The sequence below is a fragment of the Ciconia boyciana genome, chromosome 2 (assembly GCF_034638445.1).
Source record: "Ciconia boyciana chromosome 2, ASM3463844v1, whole genome shotgun sequence".
In the NCBI taxonomy this organism is placed as follows: Eukaryota; Metazoa; Chordata; class Aves; order Ciconiiformes; family Ciconiidae; genus Ciconia; species Ciconia boyciana.
This window is the reverse complement of record NC_132935.1, coordinates 138,350,559-138,367,862: the sequence shown is the minus strand read 5'-3', so window position 1 is coordinate 138,367,862 and position 17,304 is coordinate 138,350,559. Positions and strand designations below refer to the sequence as shown.

General features: G+C 37.2%; 1 protein-coding gene across 1 annotated transcript in view; it reads right to left on the bottom strand.

The window, feature by feature from the left end:
- Positions 1-17,304, bottom strand: part of THSD7A (thrombospondin type 1 domain containing 7A) — a 214,159-nt gene that overhangs the window by 56,232 nt on the left and 140,623 nt on the right. Inside the window, exons 8-12 of the mRNA XM_072851481.1 lie at positions 15,893-15,895; positions 9,084-9,318; positions 5,870-5,985; positions 3,314-3,446; positions 345-448 (exon numbers count right to left, since the gene is read on the bottom strand). Of these exons, the coding sequence (XP_072707582.1) occupies positions 345-448; positions 3,314-3,446; positions 5,870-5,985; positions 9,084-9,318; positions 15,893-15,895 (591 nt within the window). The remainder of the gene's footprint in view (positions 1-344; positions 449-3,313; positions 3,447-5,869; positions 5,986-9,083; positions 9,319-15,892; positions 15,896-17,304) is intronic.

Below are 17,304 nucleotides of genomic sequence, written 5' to 3'. Positions count from 1 at the left end.
CTTTCTTTTTTTGTTCTTTTTGAAAACATACTTTCCACAAGCACCTCTGCAAACTTGCTTTGGGTAAGGATGGTGAAATAAACTGAATAAACAATACCATTAGTCACTAATGTGGTATCTATACTTAAAAATAAATGAATACTGATATTTTATGAATAAAACATTTGCCAAATAGCGGTTAGGATTCACCCTACCATAGTAGCATTCAGTATTTTCCTTTTGCTGATGCACGTAAAGATAGATAAAATTAATGTTAGGTTATAATGACTAAAATTTCAGGCATTTCCCACACCCGTGCAGCTACAGATTTCTGAGGAATATATGACAGAAACAAAGGGTCTAACCTCTTGCTTGTAGCCCAGGTCCACAAGTCTCATGTGCTCCTGGACTGTCTTGGCGCACATACCATGGTACGAGCTGGCACCTGCGCCACTTGTGGGTCTTCCACCTGAAATGAGGGGAGAAACAAGCAACTTCAAACAATCCATCTAAACTTGTAGCAATCAAAACTGAGACAGCACAAGTGCTACATAGTATTAGAAACCACCGTAAGCTATTGCTTATTATTATTAACTGGTCACAGCCAATTCACAACAAACAGTAACAATACCGTAAACTTTTCCCTCTTTCCTGTTAACTTTTTTTCTCCTTTTAGGATTAGGCCATTAAGAACACAGCAAAGGAAGGAGGAGGTGGAGGAGAGAAGAGAAAGCAAACCATATATATTTTCAAGAATTTCCAAGTACAAATGTACATTAACATTACCTAACAAATACACAGTGAATACAAACACAATATGAGGATTATACATTAATACAAAGCATTAGCACACTTTTACCAGATGTGAGAAAGAAATTTCAAAAAAGAATACTATAAAAAAAAAAATAAAATGATGTGACTTGAATACCCATTTAACAGAAGAACTCCTTTGCTACGGATTTATATCTGAGCATGCTCAGAGTATTTTACCAGTAAACAAAATGACATAATAAAATTTGAAAAGTGGATTTAGCAAAGTGACACTAACATTTCATAAAAACAACATGGACCTATTAAATAGGAATGAGTTTTAAACACTAGCACGCCCTAATAAACCTCCTCTCTTTCTCACTTTCCCTTCCTTCCTTTCTTTTTTCCACCTATCTCAGTGAAGCAAAGATGTGTGGAAGTTTCCCAAATACACTCCAGAGATAAGACTCCAGGGCTGATTTCTGGTTCACACAGTACTGGGAGTGTGTTTTGGCAGTAAATACTGTCACATATAGGTGTTAGTGCATTTCTTTCTCTTTTCCTTCTTTCCTCTTCCCCAGGTCTTTTCTTCCCCTCCCTTAGGCCTGCCTTGCAACACAACAACAAATGGAGCAATTCTGCCTTGCTTGAAGCACAAACAAGTCTTGGAGTTACAGACAAAGATGAGGTCAAATGAGCAAAGTCTTAGGATTTTTGTTTTGTTTTCTCAAATTTCTGATTGCAAGGGTAAAGTTTTCACAACAAACAAATTCCTTTGCTAAGCTTCATCTTCCAAAAACTATCCCAAAAGGAGAAATCAGAAGCAAAAAGGGACCCCAGCTACAGCAAAGCATTGGGCCAGTGGGTTTAAATGACTGTGAGGGTGCCTCAGGCAATCCCGGAGCACCTAGGGTCTCAGATAGCTGAATGGCAGCACCTTACAAATGTGGACCCAACCAAGAGATCCAACACAATGTGAATATGGGCCCAGACCATATCAAAATAAAACACAGAAAAAAGAACTTGCAAAAAGCTTTGACAAGAAATGCAGTATTGTGCTGCTTAAATTATTCTATCAATATAAACTGCTACGAAACTTTTACAAAGTTCCCTTTGAGTGCTGCAGAATACTGCAGGCCTTAAATATAACAAATCCAGGCAAGTCTGGTTGTCACATCTCTGAAATAATCCACAGCTGTCCGAATTACTCGGAGTGGGGGGAAAAAAAATGCTACATCCACAGCTCAAACCATCAACTGCTCTCATGTTTAAAATTATCTCAATGGTTTTGCACCTCAAGTTTCACTGTAACTTGCCTCTGCAGGCCAGTATCTAAACTAAGGCATGAGCCAAGCTGTGTGTGAGTCCATCTGTCGCAGCATGTGTATAGGTCAGAAAGATACTAAAGGAAATACACAGAAAATCTTTTTAGTATTAGTTTGTGTCATGAAATTTAAATCACTTCATCTACCACTCCCTAGCAACTCTTCTGCTCAGCACATCATCATGCACTAACTAGCTCAGGTAAAATTTGATACCGAAGATACTAAAGAGATGAGGAGCAGCCAGCATTTTAAAAGATAAAACTCTGACTCTAATATTGACTAGAAAAAGTTCTCGAGCTATATTTCTCTGATGCTTGGAGTACTGATTTTGGTATCTTCCCAATGCTGTTTTACATCCTTTTGTATCTTTCAGTTATATTCACTGTGATCTCCTAATGAATTTGCAAAGATAATTCTTATTAGATGATGAAAGCAACACATTTCTTTAATCTCAATTTGTTTTGGGCTAAAATAAGCTTAAATTCTATTTGCACCACTGCAACAGAGAGGGGTTTCATGGGAACTAGCAGGTGTTCTTCTCTAGCCACTGGAGAAACAGAACATTGGCTTCCAATTCAAACATATTTATTATTCATTAAAAAAACCTCATTTTTTTTAATTTTGTCAAGTAAATCCAGCCAACTACATCAGAATTTTCTAAACTTTGTCTATATCACCAGCCAGATCTTGCCGTACATCTTAACTTTCCCATGCCACTCAGACAAATACTACAAAACTGCCCGAAAATTTTCTTAAGCAGTATGGTGGAGATCCCCACCTGTTGGAACAGTCCTTAGCATTCTCTGGTGAAGATTAGGTCAACACAGAGAATTTTGTACGTTAGGTGATCTGTCAAGTGTGGACTATCTCAGGGCTGATGGGGATGGAAAGATGGAGCATACAGTGCATGGCACAGCATGGCAGCAGAACTCAGCTGTCCTAGAGAGATGAGGCTGCTTTTCAGTGCTTTGGATCATTTAGAAAGGAAGATATTTTTTTTATCGTACAGAATTTCAAAATAGTTCCTAAGAATGATTTATCTTGGAAAGTAATTCTTAGTAGTTGCAATGTTCCTGCAAAGGAACTGGAACAAAATGAACTCATGATTCGCTATGGGCCCAACTGAGTCTACATATCTGTTCTGAAACCTTGATTTAGCTATGTATCCTATTCTTCTGAAGAAGTGGAATTCAACAAGCTTTTGAGGTAGTGCAAGTTGAAAAATCATGTCTGAACTGTCTCTGGTTGATTTAGACTACCTGTAGCTATAGCAAACAGGAGAAGCTTCACACTCCTTTTCCTCGAACAACGAGTCCGGGCACTCACGACCACCGTTGGTGGGAAGCTGGATGATGACTCGGTGACGGGACTGCTTCTTTACTGTGACAGCCCCTGCAAAGAATAGAAGAGCTTGTTTCTCCTGCTACTACATAGGGATGACAATAATTAGGGGGAAAATAAGATTTAACACAACAGGTATTTGAGTCGATTGCTATAATAGTGACATGCTATTTTGTCCATAAACAGAAAATTAAGCCTAATAGATAAAACACTTTAATCTCCGCTAAAGGCCAGGAAGCAGAACTAAACAGAAAGAAACAGTAGCAGTACTCAACAAATGAATATACAGCTGAAGTGAACACATAGTTCAAGTGAACAAAAATTAAACTGGCTCAGTTTGCTGCTACGCTTTACAGTTTCAAAGTGTAAATTTGCCCTGATCATTTGCACGCAAAACCAGAAACAGAAATTAATGGAAAGAAATTATTATATTTGACAATTTTTCCATTCAGTAAATGACTCAATCAGAAAATCTGCATACCTTTTGCTTATCTCCACAGACAGGAATATAACAAATTTAATTTACAGCCTTGGTTCTCTCCAGGCCAGGCTTTAATTCTGCTCCCTACACTCTCATTTCCCACCTGGGACTAGCTACCCTAGCTAGAGACACAAAAAATATTCCAAAAGAGCATGCTTTACATTTAAATGTGAAGTTTTATTTCCCACTCTGGAATTAATTTACAGTTTACAGTTTTTAATTATTATAGTAATTCATTATTAATGATAAACAGAAAATAGTTCCTGTAGGAATTTTGATTCCAGTCATCTTCAGATATCAGTTCTTCAGACAGAAGATTAAGAGAAAACACACAAATTGATATTAATTCCATAGCAATACCTAATACACAAATATTGTTAGGTAAAAATCTTGGATTTTTTTTTTTCCAGAGAGCTGTAGCACAGACATTTGGCTGACTGGGTTGATATCAGCTTTGGGTGGGTTATTACAGCAGCTGCAGCTTGTCTGAACACAGAAGCGTGCTGGACCACGGCCAAGCAATTGTAATTAGGAGCAAGCGGTAGGAGAATCCCGGTGGTGGCTCTCCACCACCTGGCTGCTTTTCAACGCAGAGGAAACCCTCCACTCCCGAGTCAATCAGCTCCAGGAGATGCCAGGAGCTGGCACAAGGGGCAAGACAGACGTGCCGCCCAGCAAAGCTGCTGACCAGCTTGCTGACACAAATGGGTAAAACCCATGAAATAAAAATTGTTTGTGTAGTATAAAAAGAGTTTGACTCACTGAATAGACAAAAGGCCTGTATTGGTTCACAAATATACTTGTTTTAGCAGCATACATGCTAGTTTGTAGTCAATATTCATGAAGGTATGTTCATTGCATCAAGACCTTTCTTAAAACCCACAGAAATAAGAACAGAAGAGAATGGCATTTTTGTCCAAGATGATATGCCCCAACAAAAATATCGCAGAAAAAAACATTAATATTGCTGTAAAATAACACAGTATTTAATAATGAATAACTATTTCATATATTCAGATTCAATGGTCTTACTTCTCTGTTCTTTTTCAAAGGTTTTACATTTAATCTTCCTAACTCCTTTTTTATTTGTTAGAACACACTAAGGACTAATAGGAATTACTGAAAAAATGACTATATGCTTGTGTCCTTTATAAAGCATAAAGAATTGGCCGTGACACTCGAAGTGCTTATATTTGATGTAACAATATCTTACATTCTGATAATATGGTTGCTGTGAGTAACCACCACATCCCACACAGGGATTAGCACCCCATGGAACTTGGGGTATTATAGACTCTGTCTGTAATAGTACATATTATAAAAATACCTCCTGTTAAGCTTAAAAGAGAAAAAGAGATAAGGCAGAAAAATGTGGGCAATATTAAACCAGTCACCACTTTAACTGAATGTACAATTTCAATGTAATAAAAAGTCAAGGGAGACCTGCACTGTTTTTAAGAGCTTTGCCAAGTGTATTAAAATGGTATTGCAATGTATGTTTAAGTCAGACCACTAATATCAAGTTAAACTCTGCTGATTTTTATTAAGTTTCCTTCAGTTTTCATTGGGGTAGAATAAACCAGCACAGGCAAAAGTGAAAGAGTTTTGCCAAAATTATACACATATGGACAGCTCTCTCTCTTCAAATACAGTTTCTATAATTGTACAAGTATGTGTTTTGGTGTTACACTAAAAGATACGCACCTTCCCTTTGACTAGTTATGTCTTTATCAGTGGAACATGCAAATGGAAGTTTGTAACATAAAAGTAGACAAAATGGGAAAAAAACCCAAACAGATGCTTACACAAAATGTATAGAAATAACTATTCTATTCAGCAAAAACACTACATCCTCCTTGCAGCTGCTCTACCAGCTACTGCATGTCCTCTGTCAGAACGAGATGTATGTAAGTATTCTGCCAAAAGTGACTGCTAGACTGACTCCTTTTTTTTCTTAAAAATCTGTCTACTAGCATACAATGGATAAAATTACCTTCTTGACATGAAGAAGGACACAATGTCCAGTCACTGAAGGGAGTCACAATACAATCCTTCCTACAGGGAAGTAGACAAGGCCTCACTGTTTCTGGTCGGAGGCTTTCAGGGCATCTAAAAAAAAAACCCCGAAAAAGAAGCATTATCAAATAAACAATCATTCTGCAGTAAAGTGGTGAATCATGAGAGGTACTGAATGCCTGCAGGCACACAAGGGGAGCGTTAGTTGCCCAGAATTCACCAGGATTGAGCTCAGAAATAAAAACTGTTAGAATTTAAATATAGCTGGTGGAAGCAAGCCAAAACCGGTGCATTCTATACCTGGGGATTTAACAAAAAAAAAATCATGATTCCTCACTCACCATTCCAGACTCTGCCTTTTGAGTGTTATTTTCAGGCTTCCAAATGATTATGAAGAAAAGCCATCTAGTTTAGCTTAGCAAAATACATTTTCAGCTCTTCATAAATTTACCAGAAACATAAACTCTGGAAGGAGGCATATTTAAACTAAATAATATTGCTAACCCAGGAACAAATAGGTATGAGCTGGCCATGATTATGACAGAAACCAGAAAAGGGGTTGAAACTGCCAGATCAATGAGACTGTGAAAGACTGTCAGAAAGGACAGAAAACCTTGCCTGTTTTTGGAAGAGGCTTCATCAGCATATAAAAGGGGTTATTGGACTGCCACATATGGGACTCATTAACCCAAGTAATTTTCCCCCATTCTGTGTTCCTATTATTTCATCAAGGACAAACAACTCTCTATGCTTCAATACTTGTTTTCAGAATGATGCAATAACTTGCAGAAGTACTGCAAATCTTTAAAATAATTTCAAAATTACTATTGCCCTAGAAGTGCACAGAATGTGGACTGCCAGAGGACTACATAAAGAGGTAAGAAAAACATCATGTCTATATTTTAGAGCTTTTGGCTCACTGCAGAAAAATGTTGCTATGACTAGCTTTTCCTCTTGTGGCTGCTGGGCATCTTTGACCAGAGAGATGAGAGACCGGTTTTACATTTGGATTGGATCAGCTGGGGAAGCTTGGCTTGCACGAGGCATCTTTCTTGCCAGGCTGAATGGAGCACAGGCAAGTCTAACGATGAACTACCAAGAAAATGTGGTCTTCATGGTCAGTGGAGAACTACACCTGTGTCAGTGTGGGAGGAGAAGCAGGGGGAAAGGAGAAGAAAAGTTGAGTTGCAGCTTTACAGGAACATGTTCTTCAGCAATAACACTTGCTAGTTCATGATTTCCATCGGTTGTCTCTGGATTTTCCTGTCAATTCACATAAACTTGTCAGAGTATGATCCATTACTGTGAACCAGCACCAACTTCTTGGTGCCCTCTTATAATGACATCTCCATCCTTTTCCTCTTTTCTCCCCTAAAATACCAACGTGAAAGACCATGAAATATTACAGCTATAGCAACATAAATCTCCATCACCTCTCCATAAGCTCTCTACATTTTTAAGTCAAATTGTGCCTTGTTTCTATGTGATTCATAAAATCAGATTATGTATGCATGGGTGTATTATATGTGGTCAGGTACACTTTAAAAAAACATCTGCCACCAATCATATACATTGACTACACTTTCAGAAATTTTCACTAAGGTTAAAATTCAAAATGCTTCTGAAAAATATTGAACATTGGCTTACTAATGGCTTTTTCCTTAAAGAACAACAGAGATGACAAGCATAGGAAAAAAGTCCGAATTATACACATTCACCGTTTCACTGAGAACTTCACCTTTCAGGAGCACTGAACACTACAATTCCTCTTCAGATCCTTGGGCAAGGCAATTAGTTCAATTAGAACACCATTTCTACCTTTTATATAGTTTGTATTTAGTATATGTGGCTTAAAGCGAAGTATTGATTTTTTTGCAGTCCTTACTCAAGGTCAAATTAAACAGAAGAGATACAAGCTGAAGTCTGTAACTTGTGAGGTAGATAAGGCCAATAATATTGATTGTATCATACCACAGTAATCCTTTTTATTAAGGGGAGTTTAAAACAAGGTTCCTATTTCCATTTTCATGTTAAATGTCTGGTTCTTTAAAAACGATTCAGTGATTTTAATGTGACAATTTGAAGGATCAACCACGACTTTTTTTCTCATTTCACAGGATTCATTTACGACACAATAAAACAGCCCTCCTCCCAAAAATTTAAGGTCAAATCAAAGGCAGAGACATTAACAGCAGATTTTAAAAGGAAGATAAATCATTAGAGTTTTTTTTAAAATGTAAAATGATACCAAATAAAAGATATAATGGTACCATGACTGAATAGAATAGCAACTTAATGCAGATACACAACAATTTAGATTACTGAATGTGCTGGCATTATTCCCTGTATTTCCATTTAAAGTAAATTACAAATTAGTCTACTGCTGAATAAAGCAACAAATGGCAGGCACCGTGCAAATATTTAGTGCAAGAATAGCTGCCTCATGAACTTCCTAAACGATCTGTGCTATCAGCTCTTCCAGCTTTGAATCTGTCCTCAGTGGGATATATTTACAGACTGCCAAACTGTATGAAGATATTATCAAATGCATTTTACTAGCAGCTAATCTGTATTTAACCCTGGTCATATATTAAACTGCAAAATTAAATCATTGGGCCGAAGGGATCTCTTAGAAAAACGTGTATGGGGGAAAAACCTCACAAAGATTGTCAAACTAATGTTCAAACTAATGTTTCAAACTATTGTCAGAGCTGTACTACACTTGACCTCCTCAGTCTACTTCTGAGAAGATGTACTTCCATGGGCTGTACTGTATTTAGACCCAAAACAGCATTTTTGCATGGAACTGCGCTAATCCATATAGTGCACTGCTTGCTTGGAGGTACCACAAGGACCTTGGAAATGGTGCTGCACTGCACACAACACACAAGCCTCAAGACTTTTATCTCAACTCGACCTGATGATGGCAAGAAGCCAACTGGATCTAGCAGTCAGTCAGCTGTCAGCAAAATCACCACTGTAAATATCACCCATAACAATCAATAGTGAGAAAGGAGTTTCATAGTCTTTCTGTAGCTTCAGTTTTGTACTTTTAAAAGATGAAGTGTTCCCTCATAAGAACACAAAGTTGGGGGTCTTTTTGTCTTTGCATGCAGTCATTGGTGATACAAATATAGAGCAGTAAAATCCACAGATAATTACAGCATGAAGATATTTTTTAAGATCTTTACTTTTTTGGGCCTACTTGTCCCACGTTGACTCTCACACAGATAACCTTTCTTGTCTGCATCCCCACGGAACAAGTGGCCTCCCCATTCCAGCTGGCAGAGGAGTTGAAAGCAGAGACAGACGTATCCTCTATGCACTGTCCCCACACACCGGTCTGCCAATGATACACAGTGCAAGAGTGTTCGTTACAGCTGCGCGTTTCCTGTAGGGCACTACTATTTGGGCACTGTATTCCTCCTGGAACAATAAAACAGGGCAAAAGTTCATGCAGTGGAAGGAAAGAAAGTGTTTTACTAAAAAAAAACCCAACACTTTGAAATGTTATTAGTTATATATTATCACTTTGATTACATGAAACAAATGTTGTTCCTTTTTCCTCCTCTTCATATGCGCAATATGGACTTTGATAAACTTCAGTCAACAGACTACACAGAACAGAATGTACATGGACAGTAAATGTAAATGTGTACAATGAGGATGCCAAAATAATCATAACTTCTATAACACACTAATGTGCTTGGAGTAATCTACAGCCTTTTTATTTTGGGATTCTCTAAAGGAGACTGCAAGAGATCACATAAGGAGGTATGAAGGCTCTAGGCAGAAGACATGGTTAAATATTCTAGTTATGCATGTGTAGAGACCACTGTTTATGTCTAATTCAAGGATCAATTAAAAAGATTTTTGGAGCTCTTGTCCTAGCTCCCAGTGGATGTTTATCCTTTTTACGTAATTAACCAAAGAGGATGGCACAGCTGGCAATTTCAGGTCCAGATTGAGATAACAAAGGCTGTTGCAGGTAAAGATTAAAATGCATCCATGTGTCAATAATTGTGAAGAAAAGCTCAGATAATGCTATCTTTGTGGCGTCCGGTTTCAGACAGTATGTTCAGTTTCTTATATTCAAGCACTTCAAAGCTAATCTGGCCTCTCAATCCTCCCAGAGTAAAGAAGAGGTCTTCCTACCAGACTTGATCACAGGCTACTAGATGTCTAGCCCTGTGAGTAGACAGCATGTCTGCTAGATCTCTGGTGTTACTAGACATACAGAATCTAGGTTTAAGAATTAATTTAAACATTCATGGCCTACACAGGAACAGTAGGACTCCTATCTCCAGATGACAGAAAGCCAAGGGAAATCTAAATAACATTTTAGTATTTCCTAGAAGACAAAAACAGTAAGAAAGATAACTGAAAGAGGAGCTTTTTATTAGTTACTGCAGATGAGCTATACTTTGCTTTTCACTGATGTATGCTTACACCAAGAACATATCAGAGAGAATATTAGCCTTTCTGTCCCACTGCTGAACTTTAGGTTGACCTCCTACAGACATGCAAGAGGGAAGGGGGTTTGAGCACTTATTGTTGAGATAAATTAAACAAATAATTAAATGTAATCAAAGAAAATGGATACTTCAAGTACTCCAACACAAGTAAGTCAAGTGTCACGAGCGGTGAAAATACTTTATACCCCAGGTTGCTTTTGTGGAACGTCTATATCTGCAGCAAATGTGAGGAAAGGGCCATTCTAGTGAAACCACAGGACAATATTATCAAATTCGCAAATTGTTTCCACAGAGATAATTTTAACTTCTGATTTTGGGCTAAAAATATTGATGCAACCAAGAAACAGTAAACATCATATTAACTGAGATGTCATGCCAAAGATGAATTAATCTTAAGTTTTGCAAAGGGGAATTAGAAAAACCTAAAAATGTGTGAATGTAATTAAACAATGACTGAAAGGGAATTGGTTCTGGCCCAGAATGGATGCAGCTCAAGTCTATCAGATTCGCTTTAAATATATGTCAATATGCATAGCACCAAGATAAAACGTCATATGCATTTTCCTAAAAAAGGACATAGAAAATCAAATGGTAAAACAAAATTATGGATATGTAATATGTTTCAAAAAGTTATTCAAGCAGCTTTCTTCAGGAAATAAAAAATCTTCCAGCTAACAGCAGCAGATAGGAATATAAGCAAGGAAATTAGGAAAGTGAGTGTATTTTGAAAAAGAAAAAAAACCCAAAGATAGTAATGTCACAAATTATTTGGCATGGGAAACAAAATTGATCCACATGAGGAGGAGTCTAGATGTGTTCCCCCAGTACAAGGGTTAAAAAAAGGAGAATTTAGAAGAGATAAGGAAGGTTACTAAATTAATTATTTCCATCTGATGTTAGCTCAAGAAGAAACACAAGGGAAATATTTAAGCAAATTCATAAATTAAAGGCGGGGGGGAAGAAATGTTTCCCCAGGAATGGATGCCATAACCACCAGTTCCTAAGGCATTTGAGAATAAAGTGACAATTTACATTCAATTTTGACAGCTATGCAAGAATGTATATTCAGGGAAAAAATGAGAGTGACATTGACTTGTAAATGAAAACCATTGGGGCATGAATGTCTGCAGCTCAGTGGGAATCCAGTTCTGTTCAGATGAAACCAGTAGTTAAAAAAAACTACGTAAAGAATGAACAAAATGTGGAAATAATATTATTGAAATATAAAACAACCATCACTGGTACGAAATCTTTGTAATACTGAAAAATATACTATTTCTTTATAAATCAGTGTGCCATTCTCTCCAGGAAAACAGCATTCCCTTGTGCTCCCTCAAATTAAAATAGGTACAGAAAAAGCAGAAGAGGTTGTAAAACTGGCAGTTAGAGATGCCCTTTATAACATCTGTGTAGGGATAATAAGATCGGGGCTGCTCAACTTTAAGAGCATTTCACCAAATAAGGACAGGTTTAACAGGAATATAAAAATTAATGAGCATCACAGAAAAAAAATAAAATAGACATTTAATTTTACCAGAATACACGAAAAAGGAACATACAACACTAAATACATTTTATATAATACATGATCAGGTGACTAAATAACTGCTTGGCAGTACTTAAAATATTCATTTCAAGGTATTAAAAACAGTTGGAGCTGAAGCATTTCTTTTTGGATTTAGATAGTTAAGCAAAGCACACTTGGAAATGAAAGGATAGCTTTACAGAGGGACTTGCATATTACTCATAAAATAGCAGAGATGTGAGGGTAGTTTCCCTGAACGCTTTAATAGAATTGTCATATGCTTAGATTGCTTTTCTGCCTGATTTGGAGCTGGTAATGGGTAAGACATCTCACTCTAGGATATTCAAGGATTGGATTTTATAAGTCTTTTTTTGGGACATTGTCTTGATAGCTTACAAATTTCAAAATGCTTAACAGTTTTTAAAACATTTAGGATCATTTTAAGTAATCATTTTGATATCACTCACTTTACAAATTTTATATATGCATTTCAAAAGAGCTGAATAACCTTAAAGTTTGAGAAAACAGTTGCGACTGAAGTGCCTCTTGTAATCTAGAGAGTGAGGTGTTACTCTTTTCTTTGCCTTAGGCATGAAGTAGGCACTCCTCAAGGCAGCTGCACTTCCCAAAGACAGACGTGGTCAGTACATGCAGACTGCTAACATAAGAACAAAGACTGCCCTGTTGGTGCAGACCTCCTGTTCCAGTTCTGCAAACATTCACGCTTCCTCACGTGAGGTATACCAGTTATACAAAGCAAGCAGACCTGTCCTATAATACAGAACAGGACAGGAGTTAGGGTGCACCCATGGGAGATGAGAGGTCCGTCCTTAAGTCCTTTCTCGGATAGGATTTGAATCCCAGACCCCACACTCCAGGCAGGAATCTGAACTGAGGGGCTCCTGAGCAAAAGGGGAAGTACAGTAACGTCCTCTCCCCAGGTCACCTTCACACGCAGGTGGCAGGTCATTTTGCAAGTCTAGCCTGAAAATTCAGGTTCCTCAGTTCCAAAACTAAGTGGTTCTTTATTCCTGTTTCAGCTGAAATCAGTAAAAATTCATGAAAATCCCTGTCTTCTCCAAAACTGATCCTTTGGTGAATAAGCAGTTTGCTGGGAAAACAATTACTCAATTCTGTGCTTTCAGATTTAATTACCAGGCACTGTTATTTCAAGACAGGAAAATACAAAATTAAAACCAAACAAACCGAGCAAGTGTAGGAAGAGTAAACACATTAAAAAGCCCTAAGTATAGCTCCTCTTCTGCAACTATGAAGTAAAAGTGCACTAGAATTTTAACAGGAATAAAATTTTAAAGCATATCAACCATAATTTGCCTAGCGTTGAGAAGAAACTCCTTTGATCCAGCTATTCCTTACACGTTCAGTAAATCAATCTTGCAGATATATGAGAAGTATGAGCTATTGGCCCCTGTCAAATGGAACAGCTGATGACATGGACAACTGATAGTCTATACTATCTAACTCAGTGACGTTTAACAGTCTGTGATACACGAGGTCACACTAAATAGTCCTTCTAGCATTATACTTTGCTAATCTACAAACATACAATAGCCATAATAAGACATTGCCATGCTTATGCATCCCTGCCCTAAGAGAATATTTCAAACAAAATCATCATTCACTCTCATTTTATTAAATTAAGCTTTTTAATTAGATTATTTTCTTCTTTGCATTTGACTTGTGGTTTTTTTTTAATCTTTACTGCTCCAAAATCAGTATCAGTCATTTACTACTGATAAAACTTGGAATGTATCCACAATATTAGTGTTATGCTGTATGACACTGATTTGGCAGTGTCAATCAATGGCAGTGTATAATCAATACAGAATCAATCTGCGTATCTACTATTTACTAAAAATTAAGACTCATTTAGTACTTTTTAGTCTCAGGTCATGGTCTATGTAAAGTAGTCTTAGTGCGTATTACTAATTATATAAGATTTATTGTAAGCAGGAAATAAAAAATTAACAGAAATATTAAACAGAAAATAAAACAAAAATAGACAAACCCTACATTCAACAGAGATAGGCTGAGCTGTATACGATGCCTTTACTAGACTTATGTGGAACAACTAGATGATGCATCAGGTAACATCATTATGTCCTCTGCTGTCATTTTAAATTTTGAGACAATGACTTTCCTGAGTTTCTTACTGTACCATGAAGATGTATTTGACAGTGACACAAATGAGCTACCACTATAGGCAGGCTCACAGACAGGCAAATTTATAAATCACTTCACCTTTCAAACCTTCAAGCTGAGGACAATGATCTCAGAAAAGATATCAAAAATGGTTATTGTGACACCAGTTTCCACATGGAGTCATCTCACAAACCACAGAAAGTCTTTATCTTGAGGAAAGAGACTCCTCTTTCTCTCTCCACTGAATGCAAGTAAATAAGACGATCCCAGATGTGCATAACCACACTGTGCTTGAGGCTCTGCAGCGCATGGTTTGACCATGCGGAAGAGGTGTTGTTCTGAATGAGGAAATGCTGATGAGAAGGCGTATGGCCGAGGTCAGCTCTTGGCTCGAGCAGAAGCCAGTGTGGTGCTGGAGGGGCCATTGTATCCCAGAGCTCATTAGAAAACTTTGCCACTACTGTAATTTACATATGGCTTCAATTTTTCCTGTGAAGCTACTCTTGTCACCAAGGAGTTATTATAATACTACTGAATTATTCCTATTCTAAGTCATCCAAGAAAATAGATTATACTGTGGCTGTTTCCCGGTGGCCAGTTATGCTACCTTGATGGTTTCTTCAAACCAATTCAGCAGCATAGATAGCTGGGAAGTAAGAAGAAAAATAAGGTCTTAAGCGTGAAATGACATAGCTCTATCATGGACAGTCATCTGCCAACATTAACAAGCAAAATGACAGAATATAGTATTTTTTATTTCAAAGAGGCGAGAATCTGAACAATCACAGACAATACTTTGCTAAAAAGCCATCTGAGATCCAGATAAAAGAACCCATTTCATATGTATTTACAGACCCTCAAAAATTTCAATGGGGTGTTCATGTTTAAGTATCCCAATGAACAAGAATTGAGCACTTCAGATACTTTGAGGGCTTACAATATTCCTTGTGTATGCAATGCATGCAATGCTTTGATCTTGCCAGGCTTGTAGACTGAATTCTCCATGACTAGCAGAAGGATGCGCGTGATCAAGGACTCACAGTGATAAACCTGGACTCCTTATGTCATCTTAGAAGCCAAGTTTAGCCTTATTCATAGATTGGCAACAGACTTGCACATTCTTTCAGTAATTAATGTCCAATCCTGATATCATAGGAATTGTATATATTTATGTACGATATATTTGTCCTATTGTGTTCTGAATAAAAACTCTCAAATATCATGGCTATGTTATACAGGAATTACTACTAAATGGCTTACCTAACCTGGTCTGTCTCGCATACGAACAAGGAAAGGTTCAAAAATCCAAAAGGGAACACCTGTGGGACTGTTCATCTGACCAGAACTGATAGCTATTTTCAGAACTCAGTTTTAATGTGTAAATGGAATTATTGGTCTTACATTTATGAGACCTGGGATTTTTAGTTATACATGACGTTTTCAGAGTTTTCATCAACAGTAATGTGCATTTTTTATAAGCTCTGAATAGAACTGAGAACTGCATGTTTCAAAAGAAGGTTCATGTGGAGCTTCCTTTTTATATCAGCAGAATACAGACTTTCAGATACATGAATATATTCTGTGCCCCCAGAACATAAAATGACCTCCCAGCACCAACTACACAATCACTGTTTCACGTTTTGGGAACACTGGTGATCTCTGTCATGCAATTCTGGAGGTCAAAAGTCATTCAGTTATTTGTCATGCAGCAGATGACTAAAAGGCATAAGAGACATATGAGGAGAAAGTTGACAATAACTCTGATTTCAGTGAAGCATAAAAAATAAAAGCTAAATTGATCCTTTTTGAATATAATACAAGCAAAGGTGAAAAGTACCTTCTAGCTAGAGTTGTAACAATATGCTAAGCCTTGGAAGGTTCTTTTATTTATTTATCTATTTTTATTCTCTGGAGTTTGTACAGAATGCAAAGGAGCATGGTGTTGAAAATACCTGACCAAGATGTGATTGCTATAAGCTAGGCAGACATACCAGCTTGTATCCTTAAAAAAAGCACAGAATAACCTCATCTTGGAATAGTGGTAAGAGGCCAGGGATCAAGCAAAGGTGAAGCACTACAACATCTAGGTAATGAGTTGGCTTTCTCAGCAGTAGTTTAGGGATCTCTTCACTACTACCTGTGCGGTTTGAGACCTGTCAGTCTTTGTGATCACTCAGTGCTGGTTCTGATCATTGCATGACAGACAGAAATAAAATCCATACACCTAAAATCCAGCCTATGCTTAACTGCTTTGCTGCATTTGCAGCCTTGTAAATTATCCTAAGATGTGTTAAGTACCGAAGTCAGAATAAAATGGGTACTTTTTAAAAAGAAACATAAGAAAGTGGAATCATTTTCTGGAGTAATGGTAACAGGTTTTCACTTCTGTGGCATGCTTGTCAGGATGTTAAATTTCTGTCTCCACTAAAACTGCATAAGCATATGGAAAAATCTATTACCTTGACCTACATGGAAAAGCAAAAAGCACATGAATATATGTTTACTTGAATTATCATCTGAAAACGTGGCCCTGCGTTTCCCTCAAAATGAGTTCATTTGACACACTACAAAAAAGGGACAAAATAAAACCAATTTTGTTTCTAATTTTAAGAGCATTTCTACTTTGTTACATAGATCCATCTAAGTAATTTATTATTTGAAGCACCTACTAAAACGAGCATAGTTCTCATATAAAATGAGTATAGTTCTCTACTATAGTTTGCTAGTACAGTAGCAAAGGTCTCTTTCAGGGAAAAGGTTGAAAGTGCCTGCTCTGCTACATATTTTTTTACAATTACCCGAATTATGTCAAATACACAGTATACTTTTAGCAATGAAATTAACTGTGTTTGCAAACAGAGAAGTGTTTTGGTATGTGATGAAGCCTGTCCTTTTCTTTCTCCATTTCTCAGAATGGGTACTCTGTTTCACTACTTCCATACTTTACAGGTTTCACTTTTCAGCTAAATTTCATCTTAACTCTGAAGTAATAAAATGCTTAACAGTTTTAAAGAATTAAAACATGCACATATCCTTTTATATTGAAGGCATTTAACTTTACTGTCAGTGATACACGTGAGTAAATGTTTTCCAAGAACTCTTTGGTGACTACATCTCCTTGCTGCCAGTGTTGCACAAGGCATTTTACCAGTGGGACCCCGGCACACCTGACATGGCCAGTTTAGAACCATGTTACATATAGAATACATTTGCTCTATTATCCCCTAAAATACTTAACAAAACAAAACC